Source organism: Varroa jacobsoni, unplaced genomic scaffold (genome assembly GCF_002532875.2).
Source record: "Varroa jacobsoni isolate VJ856 unplaced genomic scaffold, vjacob_1.0 scaffold_1361, whole genome shotgun sequence".
NCBI lineage: Eukaryota > Metazoa > Arthropoda > Arachnida > Mesostigmata > Varroidae > Varroa > Varroa jacobsoni.
Genome location: NW_019214263.1, coordinates 191876 through 218366, shown reverse-complemented (window position 1 = coordinate 218366; position 26491 = coordinate 191876). Strand labels below are relative to the sequence as shown.

Genomic DNA, 26491 nt, shown 5'->3' with positions numbered 1-26491 from the left:
TTTTTTAGTTAAAGATACGTTGCATCTGCTGACAGTATTACTCGCCTATTATAATTATTGAATAAAAAAACTTGTATTCCCTTAGCAATGCAACAAAAAATGAACATAATTTATTTATCCTCAATTTTCTTCAGCGTTCGTGTAATCTTTGCATTTCAGAAAGAGCAATGTACAGAGGAGGTGGCGAGGAGAATTTGAGGTGTTCAATGGTTAGCATCTACATCGGTAGAAAGCACGTACGCTGACCAATTGCTGTTCCTACAATTATTAATCTACTTCTTCAATAGTCGGACCTGCTCCGGTTCCGGTGCCGGGTGCTCCTCCAGTGGTGGTAGCACCACCGGCGCTGGGCATACCCGCTCCGGGCATGCCTCCTCCTGCCTGGTACATTTTCGTTACTATAGGGTTGAAGATTTGCTCAAGCTCTTTCTGCTTATGCTCGAATTCTTCGGATTCTCCGAGCTGATTGGCATCCAGCCATTTAACGGTTTCCTCAATTTTATCCAGCACAGTCTTTCTATCTTCTTCGGAAACCTTGTCTTTAATTCCGTCATCCTCGAAAGTGCCTTTCATTGTGTAGCAATATCCCTCAAGCGCATTTTTCGCAGCAATCTTGTTCTTCTGCTTGTCGTCTTCATCCTTATACTGCTCGGCTTCCTTGACCATACGTTCAATATCCTCTTTAGAAAGACGACCCTTATCGTTTGTAATCGTGATCTTGTTTTCCTTTCCAGTCGACTTGTCAGCTGCCGACACGTTAAGGATTCCATTGGCGTCAATGTCAAATGTAACCTCAATCTGTGGTACACCACGAGGTGCAGGCGGAATACCCGTAAGCTCGAATTTACCTAGAAGGTTGTTGTCTTTCGTCATAGCGCGTTCTCCCTCGTAAACCTGAATCAGCACACCAGGCTGATTGTCTGAGTATGTCGTAAATGTTTGAGTCTGACGTGTTGGTATAGTAGTATTTCGTTTAATAAGAACGGTCATAACACCGCCGGCGGTCTCGATACCAAGGGACAAAGGTGTCACATCAAGCAAAAGTAGGTCTTGAACAGCTTCCGACTTATCACCCATTAAAATAGCAGCTTGTACCGCCGCTCCGTACGCAACGGCTTCATCGGGATTGATTGATTTATTAAGCTCCTTGCCATTGAAAAAGTCTTGAAGCAATTTCTGAATACGTGGAATGCGAGTTGAACCTCCAACGAGTACAATATCGTGCACCGCAGACTTATCCATCTTCGCATCGCGCAGAGCCTTTTCAACCGGCTCAAGGGTAGAACGGAAAAGATCCGAGCAAAGCTCTTCAAAGCGCGCACGCGTGATAGTCGAATAAAAATCGACTCCATCAAATAGAGAGTCAATTTCGATAGAAGCTTGAGTCGACGATGACAATGTCCGTTTTGCACGCTCGCAAGCGGTACGGAGACGACGCAAAGCCCTCTTATTTGAAGTCAAGTCTTTCTTATGTTTTCGCTTGAATTCTTGTACAAAATGGTTTACCATGCGGTTATCAAAATCTTCTCCTCCCAAATGCGTATCACCTGCAGTTGATTTGACTTCAAAAATGCCATCTTCAATAGTTAAAATTGACACGTCGAAAGTGCCGCCGCCCAGATCGAAGATAAGGACGTTACGTTCACCTGATCCTTTCTTATCTAGACCATAGGCAATGGCAGCAGCTGTCGGCTCGTTAATAATGCGGAGCACATTTAAACCAGCAATGGTTCCGGCATCCTTGGTTGCCTGACGCTGGGAATCATTGAAGTACGCAGGCACTGTGATTACGGCGTGAGAAACAGAAGTGCCCAGGTACGCCTCAGCGATCTCCTTCATTTTTGTCAACACCATTGATGAGATCTCCTCTGGGAAAAAAGTCTTAGACTCTCCTTTGAAATCCACCTTGATTTTTGGTTTGCCCCCGTCGTTTACTACGTCAAATGACCAATGCTTCATATCTGACTGGACGGCGCTGTCGTCGAAGCGGCGGCCGATGAGACGCTTGGCATCTGGAAAGAAACCATTAGCAAATTAGGTACGATTAATACAACACAGGCCAACAACTAAGCGGCTTACAACTTTGTATATGGTGAACAGACGATTCAGCGTAATATAACACCGGCAGCTGCTAGTGCCACACTGTGAGAAATACTCACGGACGGAAACTTTTTATGCAAATTAACCAATAATTGCCGTGCGTAGAACCTAATAGCTTGAACGCAGGTCCTCTAGACGTCAGTTTCATGTGTTCCTTGATATATGCATGTAAACTGAATGTCACTTATAAGATTCATGTGAAAGTCATCAATGTCATCAAAAATATGAGAGAAGTACAAGGTTTGCAAGCTCAAAATTTAGTGTTCATGTATGCGTTTCCCATTTTTATTCAATTCAAAATTAAAATAATTTTGATCAAATATTTAAAGAAAATCACATGGGAATAAAATTAATCATGTTAATTTTATTTTAGAATCTGTAGCACCGCTAAAACCTTAAACCAATTACTTATCACAGTATAGAAATAACTAAAGAATTTGGTTCAGGCGCATCTTTGCTAGTGACTAAGATTCTGCGCTTGTGCTTCACAAGAAAATGATCTGCACATATTGCTAATACCACAAGGTCTTCGATAGGAGAAGATATGACTTAGATTTCATCACTTTGTACCGCGAATACAAAAAGGCTGACGATGAAGAAGCCGTTTTCGCCTAAATCGACAAAGACTGTGAAATCTCAACTTTCCCTTATTAAAATTCAATCATTCGGAACTGAATTACAAGAAACGAAAATTTATAGCTTTACATCTTAATGTTCCTTGACAATGACCTATAAGAGATACCATATGGACATAAAATAGTCGAACCTCTTACATGTACCTAAATGAGTATGAGAGAAAGCGATAAGAACGATTCCCGTGCTTGTTAAGTTGATTGTGAACTCTACTAATCGGCAGTACGCTAATTCGAATGACGATCCGACTAAGTTGAATGTTGATATCGGAACAAGTATAGCGAGGACATAATTCGCTGCTTATAATAGTTATGAAAAGGAAAAAATGAAACGAAACTACGTACGATTAAATTCATACTAAAAGATCAAGTCACGTAACTCTACAACTTACCAAATACGGTGTTGCTAGGGTTCATGGCAACCTGGTTCTTGGCAGCGTCTCCAATGAGACGCTCAGTGTCGGTGAACGCTACATACGACGGCGTGGTTCGGTTTCCCTGATCGTTAGCAATGATCTCAACTTTGCCATGCTGGAACACTCCCACGCACGAGTAAGTTGTTCCCAGGTCGATGCCGATTGCGGGGGTCTTTGCCATTTTGCTTGGCCTAGCGGTTGGATACTGCTGTGGCGATAGAAGATGAAATTCGATACAACACATACATTGCAACAAAGAACGCACAGGTGTACACGTTACATATTTTATAAACCACTTTATATAAATATACTATTATTAACCGGCAGAAGATATAATTTCGCTCTTATCATATACAACTATATATCTCAAAATCGTTGCACAACACAGGATTACTCCATGGCACTAGCTGATCTAGTCATAAGGCCAACGGCCGCCTGAGTACACCCAATGTAGTTAAAAGGCGGGCTGATGCAAACCGATTTTACACAGCCAGTAAAATAAGCACCTTTGGAAGCCTATGAACAGTTCTTAGTCTTCGCGAATCCTACAATGAGCGGTCAAACCACCAAATATCGTTTCAGATGCAACAGTTCAGTAGACATATTTTAATCATTTAACATTTTTATTTTGCAAGAAACACCTTCCAGACAGTACTAATGTCTTTAATTAGTACGGTGAAACAGGACGGAAATTCGGACCACCAGAAATCTTTTCAACACAAATCTAGATTATATTCACCAGTCTACGAGTACTTTTCACTGCACTTTAATAATCACAATATACTTACATTTCTGTGCGCTTCGAAAATAAATAATCATACACACGAACTTCAAGCTCTGAACCACGCAGCTAGCGAACGAGTGATCTGCCGGCTCCCCGGAAATTTGCTTTTGTTCAATTTCGTTGTGACGTCACGCGCGAACCTTCGAGAATGTTCAACCCGTAGGCCAATCAGAAGTCTGAAAATGCCCGCCAGTTTTCGATATAGCGACACGAGTCCCGTCCATAGCTATGGTGGGTGTCCTAATCATTGATCCGAAACAGATTTAAAATAAAAAAGCAGTTAATTATTTATATAATCCATATATAATATATCCCGTGACATTAGATCATTGAGATTGTCTCGTTAAGTATGAAACCGATCTTTTCCATTGTAAACTTCTATGCAAAATTATAATTTAATGTTATAAAGTAATGAATCACGATATTTGCCGCCTATAATTATCCATTATATGTATGTATATATATGTGTATGTATATATATATGTGTATGTATATATATATATATCTATATATATATATATATATAGATACATATATATATGCATATGTGAGTGTGTGTATGTGTATATGTATATATATAAACATATATATACATATATATGTATATACCATCCTTAGCTGCCACGAGCACAAAAAAATCTCAAACATATTTAAATGGCCAAAAAGTTAAATTTAACTTTTTGACCATTTAAATATGTTTGAGATGTAACAACTCTACACTGAATCGTCTGCTACGCATTTATTACGAAGTGAGCGCTACGAAAGCTGTTTATACTGTCCGTTCATTTCGATAGTGACGCGTGAGTGAGCCTTTAGGTCAACGTTACAAAACTGCCACAGTTGTAGTTGTGAACAGTGGCTCCGTTCACAAGCAACCCTCTGTTTTAGCGACGTAAACATTTGATTATTTCTAGACAGGTGTTAGATGAAGTTTTTGTCATGTACAGGTTACCTTATAAATCGAAGTTGATGACATTGATGAAATGAAGTTGAAAACGTTGGTTCTTCGGCCATTTCTTGCGAATCTCGTTAAATCTAAATTTGGCAAGTTTTGGCGGATCTTCGCGTAAACGGATTCTTGCAACACATTTCCACCAAACTGTTTACAAAATTATCTAATTTTAGATGCTTTGCAATGTCGTGCTGACACGATAGCATATTCGTCAGCTACACACATAGTGCTTCAACGCGAATCAAACCGAAGCGCTAGAAACCTTTAACTAAAAAATCAGTATAGTTATTTCAACCACTCTGGTTCAATCGGGCAAAATTACTTTGCTTACCCCCTTTATGTAAACCTTACATGACTATATTCCTGGGCTATTGTTACGTATTAGTCACATGCTAATTAGCACGTTATAACATATTCGACACAAAGCATTTAGTCCTCTATAGAAAATATTCGTTGCGAGGAATCTACCACGCAATATATATGTAATCTTTGGCCGTGCTGTCTAATAGTTTTCTACGGACAGACACTTGCAACGAGCACCCTAATGATTTGTTAAGTTGGCGATATTTCAGCTTGGCTGAGACCGGCTCCCGCTGGAAAACCAATTTTCGTTGGATAGGTACCCAATATGTTGGCCACAATTTTGTGTAGCGTAAAAATCGCCTACGTGCATATTGTGGTGTTATTAAATATCATGTTATTACAAGCTACACATATATATCGAGTTTTGAACTAGTTGTGTGTTTAGTATAGCTTTTACATATCTGTCCCAGCACTCTGACAGCTTATGAACAGCGACGCACCTGTGATTCGCTTTCCTGTACGTAATTTCTTTAGTTATGGTTTCTCGAACTACATCGATCGTGCGGTATGCTTGCCGACCAATTGCCCTTTTTAGGGCTTGGAAAGCCCCATAATCGCACATAAAGTAAGCAAGTAGAAGTCAGTGCTAAATATTAATTTGCTTAATCCAGGAAATAATTAGCGCATGGCGATAAGATCTGGTCATCAAGTATCACACTGCATGCTTTCGATCGCCGTACCAACGATCCACGAATCTCAGGAAATAATGGGCTGCATTCATTGTTTTATTTTCGGCGAGAATATAGTAGCCCTTACGTCGTCCCCTGTCACCTTACGACTGAATATATTTAACACTGCTACTGAACCCTTAGGGTCATGTCATTCTTCCGTTTGGTGTCTCTCCGGCTGGCGGTATGGATTACACCATGCCTCGTATATGGCAACCGTAAGCTGAGGCGGTTTTTCAGTTTCGCGATTTGTATGCGAAATATACTACACGCCATTATTAACTGGCTTAAAGCTAATTTACGGGGAATGGATTTCTTTCGTACTTTCTACATTTCCAGTATTGAATAATTTCATAGCACGTTACATATGAAATCCCGTTTGACTGACAAGCTTTGAGGCTCCAATCCTGTTTCCGTGAAAAACCTCCTCGATAGCAGCTATGCGTTTGTCTTTTGGACTTCCAAGTCCAGACATCTACTCATGTCCTCGCTGGAATTCACCGATCTGTTTTCAACGTTTGCACCATTCACGTATTGCGTTCAAAGACCTCCTTGCCTAATATTCTCGCCAATCGACGTTTTTCTGCAGTGCTTGGTGTTTTTGCTTCCGCGAGATTGGCTTGTGACAGCCTGATATTCGGAAATCATTACACTTGATAATCTAATTCATAGATTACATCAGTACAGTACATTCAACAGTAGTACAATAGCTCTTTGGGGGTTTGACGCGCTCAATTCATAAAGAAGTAAAATTAAACTTGTCACGTCAGCTAAACTAACACTTTAGTATTTCAATAAATTTAATAAGCATTTTGTTTTCTTATGCATTTAGTCGTACAGGGTACCTCAATCATGCTATCAAACGCAAATAAGTTTTGAAGCAGTAATTATTAATGTATTTGAGTATTATTAATTATTATTAATTTTATGTACGTGATTTCAAATATCATATTTTCCAAAATTTAACCGTTCTTGCCCTTTTCAATATAACCGTAAAAGCATTTCTAGCCAAAAGTTCAATATTTAGATCAGTTTGTCTACGATTTGGTTTTACTGGATAGACTTTGTAAAAGTTTACCCACTGTAGACTTACAACCTCTTGACTGAGCATAATTGCGTACTACGCTTTAAATGAGTAAAAACCCAATTTTAAAACCATCATAAAACTAACTTTGATCTAACCTTGCAAGTCGAAGGTAAGCATTTTCGCCACTGGTCCCTATTCCGGACTACTGTAAAAACATCAGCTACTCATGAAGAAGTAATCAAAATTAAACTCGATTTGTGCAGGGGCTCCTTGAGATTTGTTATTTATTAGGGGGGGGGGGGTAACCCATTATCTCTTCACGTTACGGTTGCCTCGTTATCTTCTCCCATAGTTCTACAGTATTCTAATTAGAACTATAAATCACACAAACGTACCCTTAATGATGTTTACGATGTTCTTATAGCGACAATGTCCAAATAGATCATTTTTACCAGTAGAATAGAGTACTGCGTACGAAGTAGATAAAAGAACCTCACATAAAATTTACAGAGGGTACTTTCAGTAGAGCAACGTAGATGTACATAAAAATTACTATCGATTAAAAAAAAAGTTCATGTTGAAGTTCTTCTTTACTCTTATAGGTACTTAAAAACAACCTATTAAAAATTTAGCTTATGTATTTCGTGTTGAAATATCAATATTTTATGCCTCTCTGCAAGTCAAGTGAATTTGAGCACTCCGCTGGCGTTTGAATGATATTAAATTAAACCTTAATTTTACACAGATATTTTGAAAGCACTGAAAAGCCTAAGTTATTCAATACTGAGAAATCAAACGTAATAAATTCAAAATCTTTATGACTTCCTATGGTTTTTCAATGAAAAACGAAGTTTTCTACGCGCGCCTGCCTTCCCCACGTAATCATGGGAGTAAATCTCGTACGATTATTTCTAAAGTAGTATCTAATACTAAAGTCGTGAACGAAGAGCTCTTTCGCAGTTTTTTATAAGCTGTTACCAAACCTTGAACCTCTTAAGGGATCGATCTCGAACTTTGCGACACTTTATACAATTGCAGTCTTGTATAAAACTATAGGCCATCTACCGAAAGTGTGATTGGATAAGGCTAGTATAGTTTGAATGAGAGAAAATATTCCATGGGTATTTTATTCCATTGAATAGGTAAGCGTGAACTTCTTTCGACAAATGATTCCAGATATCGCGAAAATTATTAGAGGTACCCGTATTTAATTATCACAAGAAAGAAGTATGTTTAGAGAGATCATCGGTTACTCCATAACAAGCGTAATTAGAAGCTACAGTTTACCGATTATACAATACTAAAGTTTATCATAACATAACCACCAACGCACCCAGTAAACAGTATAGTCACCGTACAAACTATTTAGTTATATTAATCGACAAAGTTGCACCGATTTTAAAACGAGCAGAAGTATCAATACTATCTCAATTTTTTTTTCGTATAAATCGCCACCATCTACTAATGTGATATTAGAAAAACTCCTCAAACGAACTACAGTCTATCTGAAATATCTAAATCTTCTCTTAAATACACTTTCGTTTTTCGTAGCTGCGACTATGCGGTAGCCACAGTATAATCTTCACCATTAAAACGGGACCTCAATAGTAAGCAAGGCTGATCTCCTAATCAAGAATGGAAAATATGTGTTGGGTTCAATTAAAAAATTAAGTCATAGTTTTATCTGCAAGAGAGAAACAATATATGAGGGCAGGGAGCACTGCGTTAATTAGATCTTTCCACCGGACTGCGGAGATTGCTGTTGGGACCTCTGCTTTTGTTCTATTGCGAATGCTCATAAATGCGCGTATGAAATAATGATATACGCTGATGGTAGCTTGACGCATGCTTGTTATAGGCCAAAAGAGGTAGAATGTAAAACTGAAACTTATTTTAATAATTATTTTGTTGTTTAACAAGGAACCTCAGAAAAACGTATGTTATGCTCTAAGTAAGGCCAAGATAACCAGGCATGAGTATCATCGTAACACACAGTAAAGAAGTGTCAAAAACCTGAAATTGTCTCAGGTACATTGTTTCAAACATGTTATAGATCCCGAAGCTTGGAATCAGCAAAAGAGGTCAAGCAACCGGGATACTACGTCTAAATGAGTTTACCGTGTGAGGCAAGTCCTTTCGCGGAGTGATGTATTGATATCTCGTAAGAAAAGCACTATGTCTAGTTAAGTTGGCTGCAAGCAGTAGTAGCGCATAAAATAATGGTCTTCGAGGCAAATGAGTTAAAAAGTCTATTACGTTTTACATGCAAATAGCACACCTAGTATGCGATATGTAAATGAATAACGATGCCAGAGAAAATTAAATTCTGTTTAGACAAGTTAGAACGGGAAGTTTACCCCATTAGTACAGGTGTAACTACCGTCAAATGACAAAAAAAAAGTTTTAGTAACCGTAAGGCACATCTTTTAAAATATTTACAGAGTATAATGTCCATGCAGAACAACCATCTTAGTCGGCTTCATTTAACTTAAGATTTCGTGTGTGCATAACTGTTTATAGCAGTATATGTATATTATATTGTTATGGATATTACTAGTACACGTAACTTTGTGTTGGTATTCATCTTTAGATTTCTTGCTGTAGTAAACCAAAATCACAACAGAAAAGAAAGCAAATAACTGCATTACTATTATGGTACCGTACAATACCGTGCTAATTAAGTTGACACTTTACTAAGTACTTAGGTCATGAAAAGAAGTTTCTGCTTTTGAACATATGAATACTAGAGTTCAGTAAGATTGCATCTAAGAAATTTAGTGTATAAATAGTTGTTCAATAATGAGGATGAAGTATACCTAAGAATTCTCACCAGCTTTCGGAATCATTGTAGAACACAATGTATACGCCTTCGTAACATGCTACCTCGACTTATGATTTCGTTATTCAACGCTGGTGACTATTGTGACTCTAAGCAAGCTACAACTCTCCCTTTAATTAGGTAATTACAATAATTCCGTTGCATAAAGACCTTAGCGTACGTCTTAAGCACAGCTCCTTGAGTTGCTTCCAGTTTCACTAATTATTTGTGCTTAATAATGATTGAAAGAATATGTCACTGGCTAATCGAGTAGACACTGAGCATTGGTTTTTTATTATAATCGAAGTATATGTTGGAGCAGACCGTAATGCTAATTACGACCAGGGTCCACAATTTATGCTTCTGACAGATCTGTATCGTAACCCGAACTTATACGGTTCATCATAAATGTCGTCATTTACCTAACCGATGTAACACAATCAGTTAAAGTTCATAACAGGCGACTTATGTCAGATAGAGCTTTCTAATAATGAGATAAGGCTTATCGATAAATATTGATGACGCTTTCCGATTCGATTTCTAAAGGACCGTTTCCCAGTTGGGGACCTTTGTAACGTCTGGATTGGTCAGGTGCTTAAATCAAGCCGCTAATAGGTAAAGCCTGTTAGGCAACTCTTGTTTTCAATTACTGAGTGTGAATTCATGTAACTCAGTAACCCAAAACGTCTCGACTAAAGCAGTTTTCTTTTTTGATCACGCGCATTCTTACCCTGTTTTCAACTTCTTTTTAAAAAATATTATCTACACGTTGCACGTTTTGGCATCCGTTCTGTGCCTAACGGTTATTATAGATCTTTTTTTAATATAGTTAATATAGAATTAAACCGTAGAGCTGGATTACGAAATTGACCCACATAGGGCTGCCACATGTTTCCAAAGAATTCTGGACTCTTCTTATGGCCACAGTGATTTTCAAAGTGTTCGTTCCTTGTAAAGTTACCTTTTAAATTAAGAAAGCTTTTTTTTTAAAGTAAACGTTATCAGCTTACTCAACGACTATAGTGCTCTATACAGACCTAACTGACAAGTCAGGCTAATACCCAAATAAGTGGAAATGATAGCTATATCAACTGGCTGTATCATTTTGAACAGCCTAAGAGGCACCCTTTTAACCACAAAGAATAACAGTAACATCAAATGATTTCAAAAAATCTATGTAATTCTCTCTAAAACATTTCCATTCACTTATACAAACATGATACTAATCTGCCAGATCATAGATTTTCATTTTTTTTAAAATTTTATTCTACTTTTGATAAGGCTGAAAAATATAACTGCACTTGGTAGGTAATCAATAATGGCAAACGTATTGGAATGGCTTTTTAGTTGAACTTGAACTACAAACATGCTAAAGGGGCATGAACGCTGATAGGGATTTACTTCAAAATAAAAAAGCCTCAGTGGAGACAACCTGTAACAGATGATATTGCATATTTTGCAGAGAAATTCCGTAGATATTCTGTCTTCAGTTCTGTACTTACCATGTCTAGTTCCCGTGACATTTCCATTCTTCATACGCGTGTTTGAAGTGAGCCATTTAATATTTGGGCGTCTATATATCTTATTATTTAGCTAAAAGTCGCTGCCAAATAAACTCAACAAGTACGATCAGCCATTAGTTATGGTTCATATAAAACGTTTCTTTGTTCTGCTGTTTTATGATTCTTTAATAAAAAAAAAAAAAACAATTAAATTCCGTTCGAATTATTACTGATTTTATTTATAAAGCTACTTTTGGGGAGGCGTCTCGTTATGGGGCAACTTGTTGCCTTGGAACTATGCTTGTTTTCATTGTGTGAATGGGATTGTTGAGATAGCACAAAGCACCGGCATAACATCTGCCTGCCATCGCCTATTCTAGCGGCAGCTATTGTCTGAACAAGCTTGATAACTGTCTAAGGTTTTCATAAAATTCTTTTTTTTTTTTATAAAAACCTTAGATAGTTATAATTAATTAAGTTAATTTTATAAAAAGATTACAGTGGAAATAGATTTTGCTAACTCAGACGCTTCACTTGACTGATCCTTTTTAAAAATAGTCTGACTGATTTTCAAAATAATAATTTGTCAGAGGTTAGTCTCTTCGATTATTTCGAGATAAGTGATATGTAATTCCATGAGTCCAATACAAAAGTTTTGTATCTTTTGCAGAACTAATCACAGGTATTAAAATCCGTGAAACGATCTAAAATGGCTGACGGCTTGCTCATGAAATTATCAATGATTATATGTGATATAAATAGGTTTTGCAATATGATCTCGTCAGATCATGTACCAATATGTTGTAAGTAGATTGATTGGCACAGACTTCCATCTAAGATTATTACACACGTTGCAAGAACTACGGAAGACTTTGCAAATGTAGCTGATGACAGTCCTGTGGGAGTGCAACTAATTTTCCATCATAAAATACACGAGAACTAGCTACTTGAAGTGCTCGTCTAAGAAGTATGGTGCTGCTATGCTCAACATTAACAGCGAATACGTTTATAGTCATCTTCAGAAACAGTTCAGTAATAGCAACCGACTTTTCTCTTCAATCGCTTACAAAAGTTTTAGAAAAGCTTGCGAATCGCACAAGCATGCTTGTAGGAACTTGCTGTTCTCAATGGTGCTGCCTGAAGACAGAAGAGCAGCTGATAAGCGTAATCCTGCTTAGTCTTCTTACCTACGAATCTGCTAACAATCACAAATTAATTCGTAAAGAACTGCCACACCATCAACCGTATAGCTACAGTATGGAAGCACCCATATATTAAGTACTACATTGACTCCAAAAGAAGTGTTATGTTAGTCATCGATTTCCTTACATTCTATTATGAAACAACGGATGTGGAAAACTGTAATATGCTACTTCTTTACCAAATCATGTTTTGTTCAAGTGAGGGTATTCTCGAGCCAATTTAATTTCCTTAGAATCCCTTGAGCGAAAAAATGGCGTGTCAGTCGTCGGTTGCGATACTCTGGTTGCATTTGATATTAGCCTACTGCAGCGTCTTTTGCCAACAGCTAGAGAATGAGATGACGAGCTTATATCTGCAAACTGTCTTGTTAACTTCATGCATGTTTTTCTCAAGGACTATTCTTTTTCTTACATAGTTGAGGGCTAAGCTGGAGCATAGCACGCCCAGAATTAAAACGTGCCACAAAGATGCGTTCAGTTATAATTTAACCGGTTCTTGTCGGACTTTACCGGACATATATAAGATACTTACATACTGATATATGGGGTCAATGACCCTAGTATTGCGGTATTTCTTTTAACTTCTTAGATGACTACCTGAAACGTGTAGGCACAATCGTGCCCATTTTCGCAGCAAATCTAACCGTTGCTCTGCACCTTAGAGGCATAATTACTAAGACGAATCACTATGTTCTTCTGGCTCTTGCGATATCTAAAACACAGAAACGTCTCACTCTACGTAGTCACATTGGCTCCCAACTATCTCAAAAAATCAGGAATATCAATAACGGAGGTACGTCTTTATCCATGCTTGTCGAGGTCTGATAAAGTTCTATATTGCAGACCTTCATATAACGGAATCCTTCGCCTAAAAACTTACTGCTGAAGGTTGTGTTGTTGAAGGTGAAAGCAACAGCATATGTAAATGACGTCGTGACCATTATTCGCGCAAGGCAACTGAAGAGATTACGAGGAAAATTGAATCTGACATTGGGAAAAAAGCATCTGAGTCGATCAACAAAAGTCGGCTAACTTTAGCCTTTGCCAAATCAAGTTGCATAAGGCAAGTGACAGCGAAGACAGAGAAAATATCTGCGGAACATGTCAAGTGCATATGAACTAAAAGAAAGTAGAAAAAGGATTCTTACGTCAGTACCAGAATCCATCATGCTGCTCAAAGCGTCTGCCTACACTGAACTTAGAGCAAGGGCTTGTATTATATAACAAAGACGCTCCTTTGTAAAGCATAAAGTATTCTGACTTCCAGAGATATACCATCACTCCAAGCTATAAGCATCTACACTGTACTGATGCTAGCGGGTTGTATCATAAGACTAAATAACACTGAGAGACACGATTTGTGAAAAAATCAATAAACTCTTCTGAAGGCAACTCTGGGAACCCGACAAAACGAGCGGGCGGAGATGCAACGAATGCCACGGTCAGAGACACCATATCTAACATAAAATAATGGTTAGTGAGACTGGTTGGACTATACACACCACGTCACACAGTTGCTTACTGAGGATGGGATTACCGAAAATTCCCTCTGTTTCATTGAGTAAACCTTATTAAGCATTTGCACTCATTGTAATAAGGGAGCAGAAGGTAACGCGGCTCCCGATCAAACTTCAGACTTTCCTGTAAAAAAGAGGACTGTTACTGGAGAAAGACGACGTTGAAGTGTCGGCTTTGTAGAAGAAATACAATACTAAAAGCTGGCTTTTAAAGAGATGAGGAACTCGGCTAGTGAAACCGCGGCCAAGTGAACCGGTGGCGCCTGCTGCTTCCTTCTGCTAGCCCGGAGTACTAACAAATGAAGACTCGGGCTTGTCTAGACTGAAGAAGATTGAAAGAGTCAAGACTCAGTGGGTAGTGGTCTGTGTCTCAAGTTTTACGCCCGGTATCGCCATTAAGCATTCTCTTAAGACGGCTGGCTCCCAGCATAAAACGAAATGTCTATGCCGAACTTAAACCTTGAGCACAACGTGTTTCCAAAGTTAGCAAGCAAATACGTTACACCTGGGACAGTGAGTAGCGGAGTGGAAATAAGGTTAAGCGCCGAGGATAAGCCTTACACTGGGCCCATATAAAACAGGTTCTGCCGTAGTGGTCTCCGGCTCGCATGTAAAACGATTACCCTAACCCTCTATATAAAAACAACACTTGACACGATGTGCTTTTCAGTTAACTTAGACAGGCAACACGTCAGGCCTTACATTTCGGTGCTGTTTGTTCGACAGGAAACAAGCGAATTGACAACTGAAAGGAACCAAGCGTAAGATTAATGAAGGACGTTGTGTTCCTGCATTTATTTCGGCCAACTCTGTATTACTTCATACTAGCCCATAATATTTCTCCAAATACTTGTCCCGGTTGTCACCGCCTTTATTCTAAGACATTTTCAAGTAATATCTGCTCACCTAATCACCTAATTTACTACCGAACGTTAAATTCACTAGACTGTGGGAACTGGTTCCGTTGAAAAAAGCCAACATTCACAAACAGCTATGTTACTGTCGCCTCCTGTTGTAAATACACATGCATGTGTACTTCTGGCCTAAGTCATTCTGGTTTTCTGAACGAATCGGACGGAAGGCACCGTTCTGGGGCCTTCCGTCATTTCGTGGTTGAGTAATAATTTCTAAGCCTTTTAGATACTATTGAGAATAGTTAAAGTTACTTATTGATTCATAAGGAGTTATATTGACTCACGCAACGAGATCTGGTGTGTGCAAGAACCAATGTGTTTTTATAAGGCTCTCGAGCTTTGTTTCGAGCACAATTTTGAAGTGGAGCTATTTGCAGCTGACGTAGCTCTTTACATCGTCCAAAACGTCTCTATCACGTAGAACGCTACTTTTGTTTATTGAGCTGTTAATTCTACATCCTTTGCTTGCACGAGAAAACGTTTACTGCAGGTTCGTCTTAACTGTGTAAAGGTATACCGCCATTGACTTCAGGTTGGTTTTTTGATAAATTCGTCAAACACAACGGGTTTGACACAAAATCAAATTCAAGATAACTCAAAAAAATTGCGTGTTTTTATCTTTAATTACATATCTTTTTTGTATTAATGAAAGTGTTTTTCAACAATGTAGTTCAACTTCGCTTGAACACCTTCTTTCATAACTACGTCAAGACATATTGCTTTACAAAACAGCTAGATTTCACAAGGCTTCTAAGTGTGACATCTCTGTTTACTTCTCTATAAAGGAAAACCTTAGCATATTGCTTTGGCTTCCGCTACCTTTCAGCCTTCCTCGGCGAATCATTTTTGATTAAATTGGTCGTCACTTATAATTCAGCAGTATAAATATCAAGTGACAGAGTTTCCCATAACAAAAGTTGATAGAGAAGGAAAAAATGGGGCGTACGAGATTGGGCCTATAAAAAACATTCCGTTTTTTCTGGCAAGCAAAAGTTGCTTTCAAGTTTTACTATTATGAAACTTTCAGATTTCTTGGAATGCATGCAAGCCAAAAATTTAGTGCAATTCACGTTAATGAATTTGTCTCGTTGTCTTAATTTCAAAAAAGTGAAGCTATGTGGTACAGCTAAGTATTTTTCGCACTTATTATGGAACATCTGTTGAACAACGGAGAAGTGAAATAACTAGCTCGTTTTGTATTACAGTTTTACGCTCTTCAAAGTTACATTTTTAATGGCAAATTGAAGACACGTTATATTTGGTAAAAGCTATTTTATTGAGTTATTTTACATGACGACTTTGGGGGCTATGTGAATTAGGGTAAGGTAAACCTATTTGGAAATTTCGAGCCAAAAAAAAACAAATTCCGTCTATGGTAATTTAACAGAGAAATTAACAAGCCTGAGTAGTTTCAGGATACAACTTAGATTTGTAGGAATGCGTACATGTGCTTTTTTAAATAAATTCGTAATAAATAATTGAACATATCTTTGCACGAGATTATGCGTGCTCTGCTAAAGAATGGAGGCCATGAACCTAAAAGTGTTGCAGACATACTGGTTAAGATTTGTCAAGTATATATATATATAGCTGACCCTATTGACACTATATCTTAGTTGCTGGAATTTACATAAAGTGAATAAAATTTTGTGACTTTATAATAATAATATTAATGACCCGTATCTTCGTCCATACGACGGTAGCGCTAGGTGTCCACAGTAAGGGCCACTTTGCGCCTATTTGACTGCTAGACATTATATGCCTGTGGAGATGCGACACTTTCTTTGTGTCTAAATTAACGTCGTTGAAATAGAAAGAGCGTTTGGCACTTTTTTACTTTATTTGTATCGTTGTGTGAGTAAAACGACCCTTGAACCATAAATATCGATAAAGTGGTAAAAATTTGGCTTATCGACGGTATAGCTCGTTTAGTAGTTTTTGGGGCTACCCGGGATTAGTCATTTTAACTTTTAAAAATAGGTAAAGTAACAACAAGTAATAATATCCAAGCACGTTCGTTATTTGGAAGGCCCTTAAAGACTTATAAGCTGCAAGGAATGTTACTGACAGGGTCTTCGAAACATCCTCATGTGATCTTCTTTCAAAGGCACTACAGAATCATAATAGAAAAGTTACGTCTGAAAGTTTTGGGTTGCAACCAGTGCAGCCGTGACATATTTTTTTAGCGATGTTTCAAGCGCTTTGGCTTTTGTGTTTGACGAAACAAATTGGTGTCTTAAGAGGTTGTTGTTTTCGCAGCGGTCAGTTCCTTGAACGTTCTTTCCAATATTACGCCTAATCCCTAAATTACTTTTAGATGAAAATACCAACTGATGACGGCAAGGACTATTAAAAATGTGATTCATTTGTTGCTGTCAAGTGCATGAGCTTAAAGCTCAGCAGAAGCATGTGTCACAATGCAAAACAAGTAACATGCCTTCTTTTCCAGAGTGTCGTATATAAGTGTCTTAGTGCTTTTTTTTGCGCTTTTACCTCCTCCCTTACCTACTGAACCATATGTAGGAATAAATATTAGTGAAGTAGTTGCGTGAAGAGTTCATACTATTCAAAAGGATATACTGAAGGCAATGCTTGGTGAACGCTGGTATGTTTTTGCAGTGCACGGTCGTTTTGAGCAAAAACTTTTTATTGTAGCTGCCCGTACAATTATAACGCAGCAACTGATATTTTTAGGTAATCTGTCGGTGATGTCTATATGTGAGTACTACACCAAATATTTTATAACCACTTCTGCTCAAAACTAAAGAAAAGATACAAGGCACGATGCTGCTATTCGATGAAAAAGTAAGGTTTACGTATGGTAACTGTCTGCGCAGTGTTTTAAATAGTTTTCATTGACGCTTAGGAGTCACAAGCTTTGGTTGAACCCAAGAACGAAGAAAAAAACATTTTTCCAAGTATATTTGAAGCTCGATGGAAGTGCTGCTGGATTAGATTCTGTAATGGCCTGGCGCAAACGTCCGCTATAAATATTTAAATGACTACGCATCGCAAAACTCATGCAATAGTTCTTGTTTGCACTCTGGTTACATCTGATAGCTTCTTTAGGGAATGCTTGCTTCAAAACATTTTGAATTGTAGGTACGATCTAATCGACTATGTGACTGCTCTCACTCAGCTTAAATGAGTAATAGTGCATTCATTTAAGATGAGTCAAATGAATAACATTTAAAGGCTTTCAAGTTACCATGGTGCATAAGAATTTATATCATGTCTCCGCGATACCCGTAAACTGTCAGTTTTCCTGGAACACCGATGTACATATGTTCATATAATGTTCTATAAATATTAAAGCTATCAATTTTCAGTTCCTCCAAAAAGGAACCTCCCAAGGAACAGCTATGGTATTGTCTACGTATAGGGTACACTACACACACTCAAGCTCCAGCATTCCACGTGCGAAGCGGACTTATTTCCTGCTCAGCCCAAAAATTTTACACCGCAGATTAGAAGGAATAATTCCGCTATGCCAATCTAGTTTCTTCAATTTTTGGATATTTCCGCCATCTTCTGAACGAACTCCTCGCGGAACAAAAGCCTCGCATGTTAAAGGTCTCATTATATGTTAGAAGTATTCGATACAAAATTTCCTTGTCAGCTATGCCGAGAACACAACAAAAACTCATCGGTCATTAAAATATTCTTCTCGTATTAGAAAAAAAAGGTACGTCAATGAGCACTGTAGTACAGTGGGATTGTACCAGATTTATTATTTAATTTTTCGTACACTTATCCATTTTGATAATGTCAAATGCACTGATATAAAACATTGGCCACTAGCAAATAATTATGATCCAGCCCCATCGTTATCAACAACCAACAGATCATCTATCAATTTAGTTTATTTATTTATTATGTTCATTATTGACCAGCTGCAAGTCGTGGATGCAAATTTCTACTCATTATTTTGCCTTGTCATTTTATCATGCTGCCTCATGAGCGGTACGTTTAGTGGCGGTACCACTACGCGAGGCAGCTTCAACCTGGGATGGGAAAGATGTAACACCAAGTAAAATAAACTTTTTAATAAATAATACTGCAAGCGAAATTGTCCTTCAGAATCATCGCTGCAAGTCACAGTTCGTTTTCGTTGGAATCGTATCTGTATATCCACCATCCGCCGTATTGCAACGTTGCCAATCATATTAATGCGATACTCTGTGCTAAACAACAACTAAGATAATCGAAGAACTGCAGCCAATACGCAATAACGACAAGTGGACTATTGTTTGTGTACTTTTTTTGTATACGAATGCAGCCAAAACGGCGGCTAACCTTTGCTTATTGTCTCTTCTATTCATGCATTCGTTGACAAAAACGGGCGAATGTACATGCGTCATTGTAATGTTTGATTGGTGAGTACAAAGCGGAAGGAACTTCCAACTTTCCAGAATGACAGCGTTGCTTTTTTGGCTGATTGATACCTATTCTATTGTGTTGTATCTAACATCTATTGTATTGCTTATTGAATGCAATACCTTCTCTTTGGAACTAGTTTTCGTCTATATAATATACCAATCTTTTATCCTGCTAGTATTTAGTCTGAAGATAGCATTTCCACTTTACCGGTAATGATGATGATGATGGCTAGTTTTCAATTTCCTCAAAGTCGTATTGATTTGTTGAATGCTAGGTTCTTTTCCGTATAATCACTATGCAATTCGATCTTTCTTTTCGGCTAGGAAAAAAATAAAAGCTTTGCAAGGGCAACCATGGACGTCCCACCATCTAGGTGATCTTCATGGCACGCGTTTCGCAAAAAGGATCAGTTTCTCGTCGTTAGATCTCATCATCATCATTATTATTTCGTTAGCTACGATATTTTTGCTGTTATTTTTTCTTATTATTATTGTTAATATTAGTTTGTGGAATAATGAAGCACTGGTCTCTTTTGCGCTCGCTCATTACCTTGAAGGTTGCTATTGTTTCAGATGTCATCGCCACCATCGTGAACATCATCATTACCTTCAGCATCACAATCATTATTCCTATACTATTGGTTTGTCATAGCATTATAGTAGCGATATAGTAGGTCTAGGAAAGAAAATTATATCACATTTTGGCTGGGATTCTTCTTCTTTTGTCTTTGCATCATCGCCCTCATTTAGCGACCAATTAATGCTAATAATAATTTTTCCTAATATTATTATCACCGCAAATTATATAGTTAATTGCATTATGCGCCTTTGTTCCCTGAAATCGTGCAGGGTCGAACAAACAACGACAAATCACTCCATCATCAGATCAAGGTGACGCTCATCGGCGCCAGCACTGCTGAGCCGCAGAACCCTATGCAAACGCTGTAAATAATTTATGATTCTGTGATACGAGGAGCAACCGCTATGCGTCTGTCTGCCGAATTACAATTACTATTGTAAATCGTAATTATTTCAAAACGTTCGTTATGTGTACCAAAAAATACGTTACTCTATATACTATACCACGTACTAGTGTTAACGAGTCACAAGGAGCTGGTGTCAGTCGTATGTTTGTCCTCTCAAAGAAAGAAACAAAGAAAAATAACATTCAAGGCATGGCCAGCGCCATACCGTTTTAGTCGGTCTGCTTCCTCGCTTCGGCGATTCTAGCGGTGCGGCACAACAATTCGCTTTAATATTGAGTTGTTATTACAGCGTAATAATTAATAACCGTTTACATCATCTCCTTTCGTTCTGGCTGAAGGTGCTGTGGTTTAGTTAAATACAGTTAATTATTAATAACATCATCGTAATTACATAGATTTGTTTATCTATTTACTAGATCTAACCTTAATATCATCATTATAACTATTGTATAATGTTGTAACACTTAACATTTGCGACTGTCTGCATTGCCATTATTACTATTGTGATTTTTTTTATTAATATATCATTATTATCGTGTGTCAGGATCGTCTGCTATGCCTGTTGAAATTGGCGCTTTTCTGCGAACCCTTTAGTTCCCGTATCGCCTTTGTCTTCGTCCCTTGCTCACGTTCCGCATTCATTTTTTTCAACCAATTCTCCATATGAGATATCATAAATCGTTCACTAATACCCGTTGCAACTAGCTCCCTTTGTCTGCCTATAAGGTAACTATTATTGTTGTGAAGTTGGATGAATTTGCTAGCTGCTGAGGTACACCCATGATTTCTTTATTATTTTATGAAGGCATTCACTGTAAAATCATAGCTTTCATCGGGTTAGAAGTTATGTCTGAGAAGGCGGTATGGCACATGTTGAATTGTAACACAACACATTCTCGTAAGCGAGCGGTCAGCAACAAAACAACAAATGATGTTGTTCAGTTTGTTTGCCCACTATTTATTACTTAAAATAGTTGGAACTTAACTACTGTTGAATCAAGGCGAACATTACTGAAATCGATAGAATGTGATTACTAATAATTGTCATCTTGTCACTATAGAAAAAAGTTAATCCTCTTGGACATGTCAAGAAAATGGAATGGGTGATGTTCATCTAAGGACACGATGCCTATTTTAGATTTCGGCATGTAGTTGTGACCATAAAGGAATTTTTTTATAGCTTCCTGCTTACATCACGATAATCTTACATGTGAGTAGTGGGAGGAGTTGGAGTTGGCCGACAACGTTAGTAGAGATCAACATCATTGTAATTAATTGTACATAATTGAGGGCGCTGGCAAATGTAAATGTAACTTAAAAAACATGAGATTTTTTAGAGAGATGATAACAACCTTGACACATTGTGATCTAGCTTAACACCCCTGCAAGTAAGTGGCTCTTGCAAGTGTCAACAACATCTTCCTTTCTAATGCCTTGTTGATACTCAAGATGTATATTTCTCTCGTCACATCTCTGTACAGATACAACAGCTGGTAACATAAAACAGCTGCGTAACTTATTGTCGACTCAAAGTTGTGTATTGTTTGAAAATATTGTGAATAATTCAAACTCATTTGCGACGATTGCTGTGAAGGTACCGTAAAACGAAGAACTTGAACTTATTGTGTTACTATTTGACTACGTTTTGTGCTGGTGCAAAATTGTGCACAGGTGAACTGAAATGGATTCACAACACTGGATTAATCAAACATAATTATAAATTATAGATTTCAGAGCAAATCGGTTTTTTTTGGACAGCCATCTAGCGGTATGCTCTAGTTTGTTAAAACCTGCAAATCTCTATATTCTCTGGTTGCAAGGAAGTTTTTTAAAATTACAAAAGTAATTAGATTGCCAAAAACAGAATGCACCCGCTCGAGAATACCACCGTTTCTATAGCCTCATCCCTGCACAAATTGAAATCGCGCTTTAAACGCAAAAAGTGATTATGGCCATTTAGATAGTAAAACAGATTTTCAGTTTTCTTTTTTCTGCAATATGTGGGAAGTTGTGCCATCGACCGTATCAAATCTATAACCACCTATCTATATAGCTTTTCAGTAATTCATAAAGCAATTGTTTAATTTCTTTACCGAGCATACGTGCCAACAGCGGATTTAAGATTTACATGAAACGTTTCAATTTTCTAAACATAAAAACACACGAAGTTTGAAGAACTTCTGTTTTACAAGCAAATTTTGTACACATGTATGCCAATATGATAAGATACTCCGAGGATGTTGAAATCTCACGATAAGGTCTTGATTGTGAAAGCGTGGTTTCATTTTTATAGTATTAAGTTTCCTTCCCATTTAAAAATATGCGTGGTCACTGCTCAATTTTAAGAAGCACAAAAATATGACAAATTTAATACATTTAGCTTGTAGTACGCTTCAGCCACGTTTCGAGGTGATTGTAGGTTGTATCATCAAAAAATACAGACCTTTATAATCTTGCAGTGAGAACTTAAGGTCCATGTGGTAAGTGAATGTTTTTTACCGATCTGTAAATTGCAATATGTTTATAGGTTAATCAAATATGAGGATGGCATTCTTATGATGGTTACCTTTTTGATGATCATCGTCATCATCTTCATAATTATACTGGGGAATGTACATGTACAATGTGGATATGGCAGCCGCACTATGTTACGCTTTATAGACTTAAGGCAGCAATCTTCACAGTCAAACAGACAGTCGATTAACTTAAGTTTGCAGATGAGATAGGCGTTTGGCTATATCCATCCTTTACCCATCTAGAGTAACCACCTTCAACTCAACACCGCCATTCATTAACACCTTGTTAGTAACTTTAAGTCTAAACTAGTGGAATATGTACAAATTCAATATTTTTTGTAGTTCTTTTTTTATTTTTGCTAGCATCTGCAATCTGCGGTACTTGCTGCTGTCAGCTTTGTATGACACGGTGATTCTTGTACTCTTGGCCTCCGCGGTTCCAACATGAGCCAAATCTACCCGGCTTTACCCCGCAACATTGCCATATATCCTATGACCTATTCACGCATTTTCTGCTTAAAGGTTCGATTTCGAGCAGAATGTGCATTCATTTATGCCCCGCGAACATGCTACTCGATGCGTCAGGAACGCAAATGTTTGCAAGCGAGATGGTTACTGACAGTGACCTTTACCTTTCTGACCTCATGGTTGTCAAGGTGCTAACTGGAGACACTGGGAAAATCGAAATCAGAGGGTACGGTATTTTGCCTGCCTTTCAGTTTCATCCGCCTAGTATTAGCGACCAGTGGTCGGGTGTTTGAATTGCTAAACGATTCCTTTCCAAAAATTCATATCTTAATATATACGAGTGCTCTCCGAAACATCAACAAATCGTATTTCCTGAAGACACACATTATTATTATATATGACTATTATTGTGTGGTATTGACATTATTGTTGTATGATATAACGGAATGTACCCCCCCCCTCCCCCCCGTTCTGCATTCCCTGCCATTTTATTATGCAGTTTATGCCCTGCCGAGTTTTATACAAGCCACCGGGATCGATAATGAGCTTCGATTTTTTTTTATCTTAACAATGGTATATGTTGTAAGCCTATCACTTATTATTACTAGTGCAGTGGGTAGTGTTTCTCGGGAGGGGCGATATTGATACTGGTGAGGGTTGCATTAAATCTGACTGACAACATTATATTTTCGAGCAGTGCATAGCGTCTGACAAGCGTGCGATTTGGGAATGCGCGTTGGCCGGTAACTCGCAAGTTCATCTTGTCGACTGCATTAAAAATTATAACAAGGTTATGAAAATGAATGCTTTCATATTACGGACACTCAACAACTACAAACATGTTTCGATCTTTCCTTTCTTGAGCTAGGCGGGACGAAGCTGAATAAAATAAACACTACACTTGTCGTGTCATTTCCTCCTAGATCCTTGCTTTTGAGCCTGAAGTTAGAATGAGCATCGACTAGTGCACAAGCGAGTTTTGTTCTTTATGTGCATACGTATCTATTACATTTAGGTTTTGACTGAATTAAACTGTAGAAACTTACGAACTAAGGACAAAGGAACTTTAACCCTCAGATGGTGGCCTGTTAACTAGCCGTTCCCTTTGTCCATGCTTAATTATAATAAGAAGACGTACTTGCTTTATTCTGGTTCTATATTCAAAGCCTCGGCCGTGCGACTTCTCTCTAGCGCTATTTAAACTCGCTTAAAAAGTCCAAATAACATCGTTCCAGTTCTAAGGAATTATTGGGTGACTGACATTCTGAGTTCACGGCTGATCGTAATGTGTAACCGAACGGCTGAAGGATGTTGCAAGGAAATATCTTTGTCGCGGGGCTCCCGTTGTTGCGCCACCAGTTGGCTGCTGGTGTAATAACTATACTAGTGCCTTTAATGTCGCCTCTTACCGCTAAATTCCCGCTCTGTCCCATAATTCGAGACGAACACGAGCAAATATGTATATATATAGCCCGACCCCATCGTGATTATCGCCACGGTCAGGGGGTTAGCATAAAGCCCGTAAATGGCGATCAAGAGAACAACAGCTCTTTGGTAACCCTGTATTGGTAACAACTTAACCGAAAATTATTTTTGCGACACTTCCGCCCCACATAACTTTTTGGCGATTAGAATTCAAGCAAAACAAATTCGCCAGTTGACTTACGTCCCATTGTTTTAAGGTGCGCAGTCAAATCTCTGGTTAGGATATCTGGGTTCATCGTTGACAGAAAGATGACCTCCCCACTGGTCCGTTAGTTACCTAAGGGACGTTATCGAGCATCTCGATTGTTTTTTCTTGTACTTTTTGATGGAAATAGACTATTCGGGTAGATTACACGTGTGTACTTTGTTTCCTTTCTGACTGGTGCCGGTGCAATGGGGCTACAGAGTCCAAGAACGATGCCGGATTTTTAGCTAGTTGCGCGTCGAGCAGGCTGCATTTATCGTTGTACTGGCGTTGGTACTGTACCGTCGCCTGGCTTCGCTCCTCTTCTAGTCTACGGCGTACTTCTTCGTGTTGTTTCTCCAACTCCTTTTTCTTCTTCTCTAAAATGCAGCTCATCTGTAGTAACACGAAAAATAAATAAATAAACAATAATTGTTCCGTTATTAATAAACACCTTTATATTCTCTTAAATGGCTGTCTAAAAATTAATTTCGCCACTAAAATTGCACGACGTTGAGGTAGTTTCTGATCACTTAGGATACTTACATTTACTTGTTAGGCTAACGAATCGCCAAGTTCGACCGAATACCGAATTTTATTATTCCCACGTAAAAATAGGGTGCTTGCTATTTACCTTAACAGATCCTCTTCAATACATTTGATTTTCGAAAAGTACCGTAACTACGAAACGAGAGGTTTTAAGGCAGATTCTGTAAAATTTTCGAATCCGAAGTTGCTTATATGAAACAATTGACTAGGTCACGGATTTGCACGAGTAGACTAATTAGAGGATAGGAGACCGCAACATGGATTTATATCTGATTCATGAGAACCGACACTCATAATAAATACACGTAAAAAAGACCTATTGAGAATTTACCCTAGTATCTATTAATTAACACATCTATACGCACGAAACTAAATCGATTGTAAACACTAATTCGTTACTGCCGGTCCAAAGTTCAGCAACCTAAATCACAACGCCTCTTTATATTTTGTATAATTACGTGTCAGATTTTTACAGTATTTAGACACCATTAATATATCCGATTCTTCTATTGAAATATATTAGCCTTTTTTTTTCTTAGTACTATAATACTTGATATAGCAATTATTAGTTTAACTAGTAAATAGATAGGTACAAAAAATAAAATTTAGAGGTGTTTTGTGGCGCATCGACGTTTGTTGCGACCTAACAGAATGTCTTTAAAATACTCATTTGAGATATCTGTTAGCATGAGGCAGTTCTGTCCTCACAAATCACACCTGAGTGTTATGAAGGTTGTGCTGTGATTTTGTATAATGTCTCTCGTAAGATCTACAATTATCATATGAAATCTCATATTGCTAGGCTTATAGCTAGTAAAGATTCTGAAGGTTATTCTGCTAGTTGGCTTTGATGCCTGCCACTAAGCAACTATTAAGAAATGGATAATTACTCCACATTCCAACTTTGTTTTATAACGTGTAAGCATTAACTGTTTTTGTACAGGACCTATCTGTACTATGTTTATGTTCTTATACGAACAGTCATGCTGTTCAGGTTTCAATCACTACTTTGGATACAGTGACTTTGAT

The 26491-nt window shown here is 38.0% G+C and overlaps 2 protein-coding genes across 4 annotated transcripts in view; both read right to left on the bottom strand.

Annotated features, from left to right (window-relative positions):
• Positions 1 to 71: 71 nt before the first annotated feature.
• On the bottom strand, positions 72 to 4072 carry Hsc70-4 (Heat shock protein 70 cognate 4). Of its 2 annotated transcripts, none has more exons than XM_022848587.2 (3): positions 3937 to 4072; positions 3125 to 3353; positions 72 to 2012 (listed from the first exon to the last, which is right to left on the bottom strand). In XM_022848587.2, exons 2-3 carry the CDS (start codon positions 3327 to 3329, stop codon positions 268 to 270), a joined length of 1950 nt encoding a protein of 649 aa, XP_022704322.1. In that variant the 5' UTR covers positions 3330 to 3353; positions 3937 to 4072; the 3' UTR covers positions 72 to 267. The 2 variants fall into 2 exon arrangements, with proteins under 2 accessions (XP_022704322.1, XP_022704321.1); XM_022848586.2 differs by having other exon boundaries at positions 3125 to 3356; positions 3937 to 4061.
• Positions 4073 to 18589: 14517 nt separating this feature from the next.
• Positions 18590 to 26491, bottom strand: part of Plc21C (Phospholipase C at 21C) — an 88718-nt gene continuing 80816 nt past the window's right edge. For both annotated transcript variants that reach the window (XM_086972002.1, XM_022848598.2), the window contains exon 25: positions 18590 to 25309. In XM_086972002.1, the coding sequence (XP_086828128.1) occupies positions 25079 to 25309 (231 nt within the window). In that variant the 3' untranslated portion in view covers positions 18590 to 25078. The remainder of the gene's footprint in view (positions 25310 to 26491) is intronic.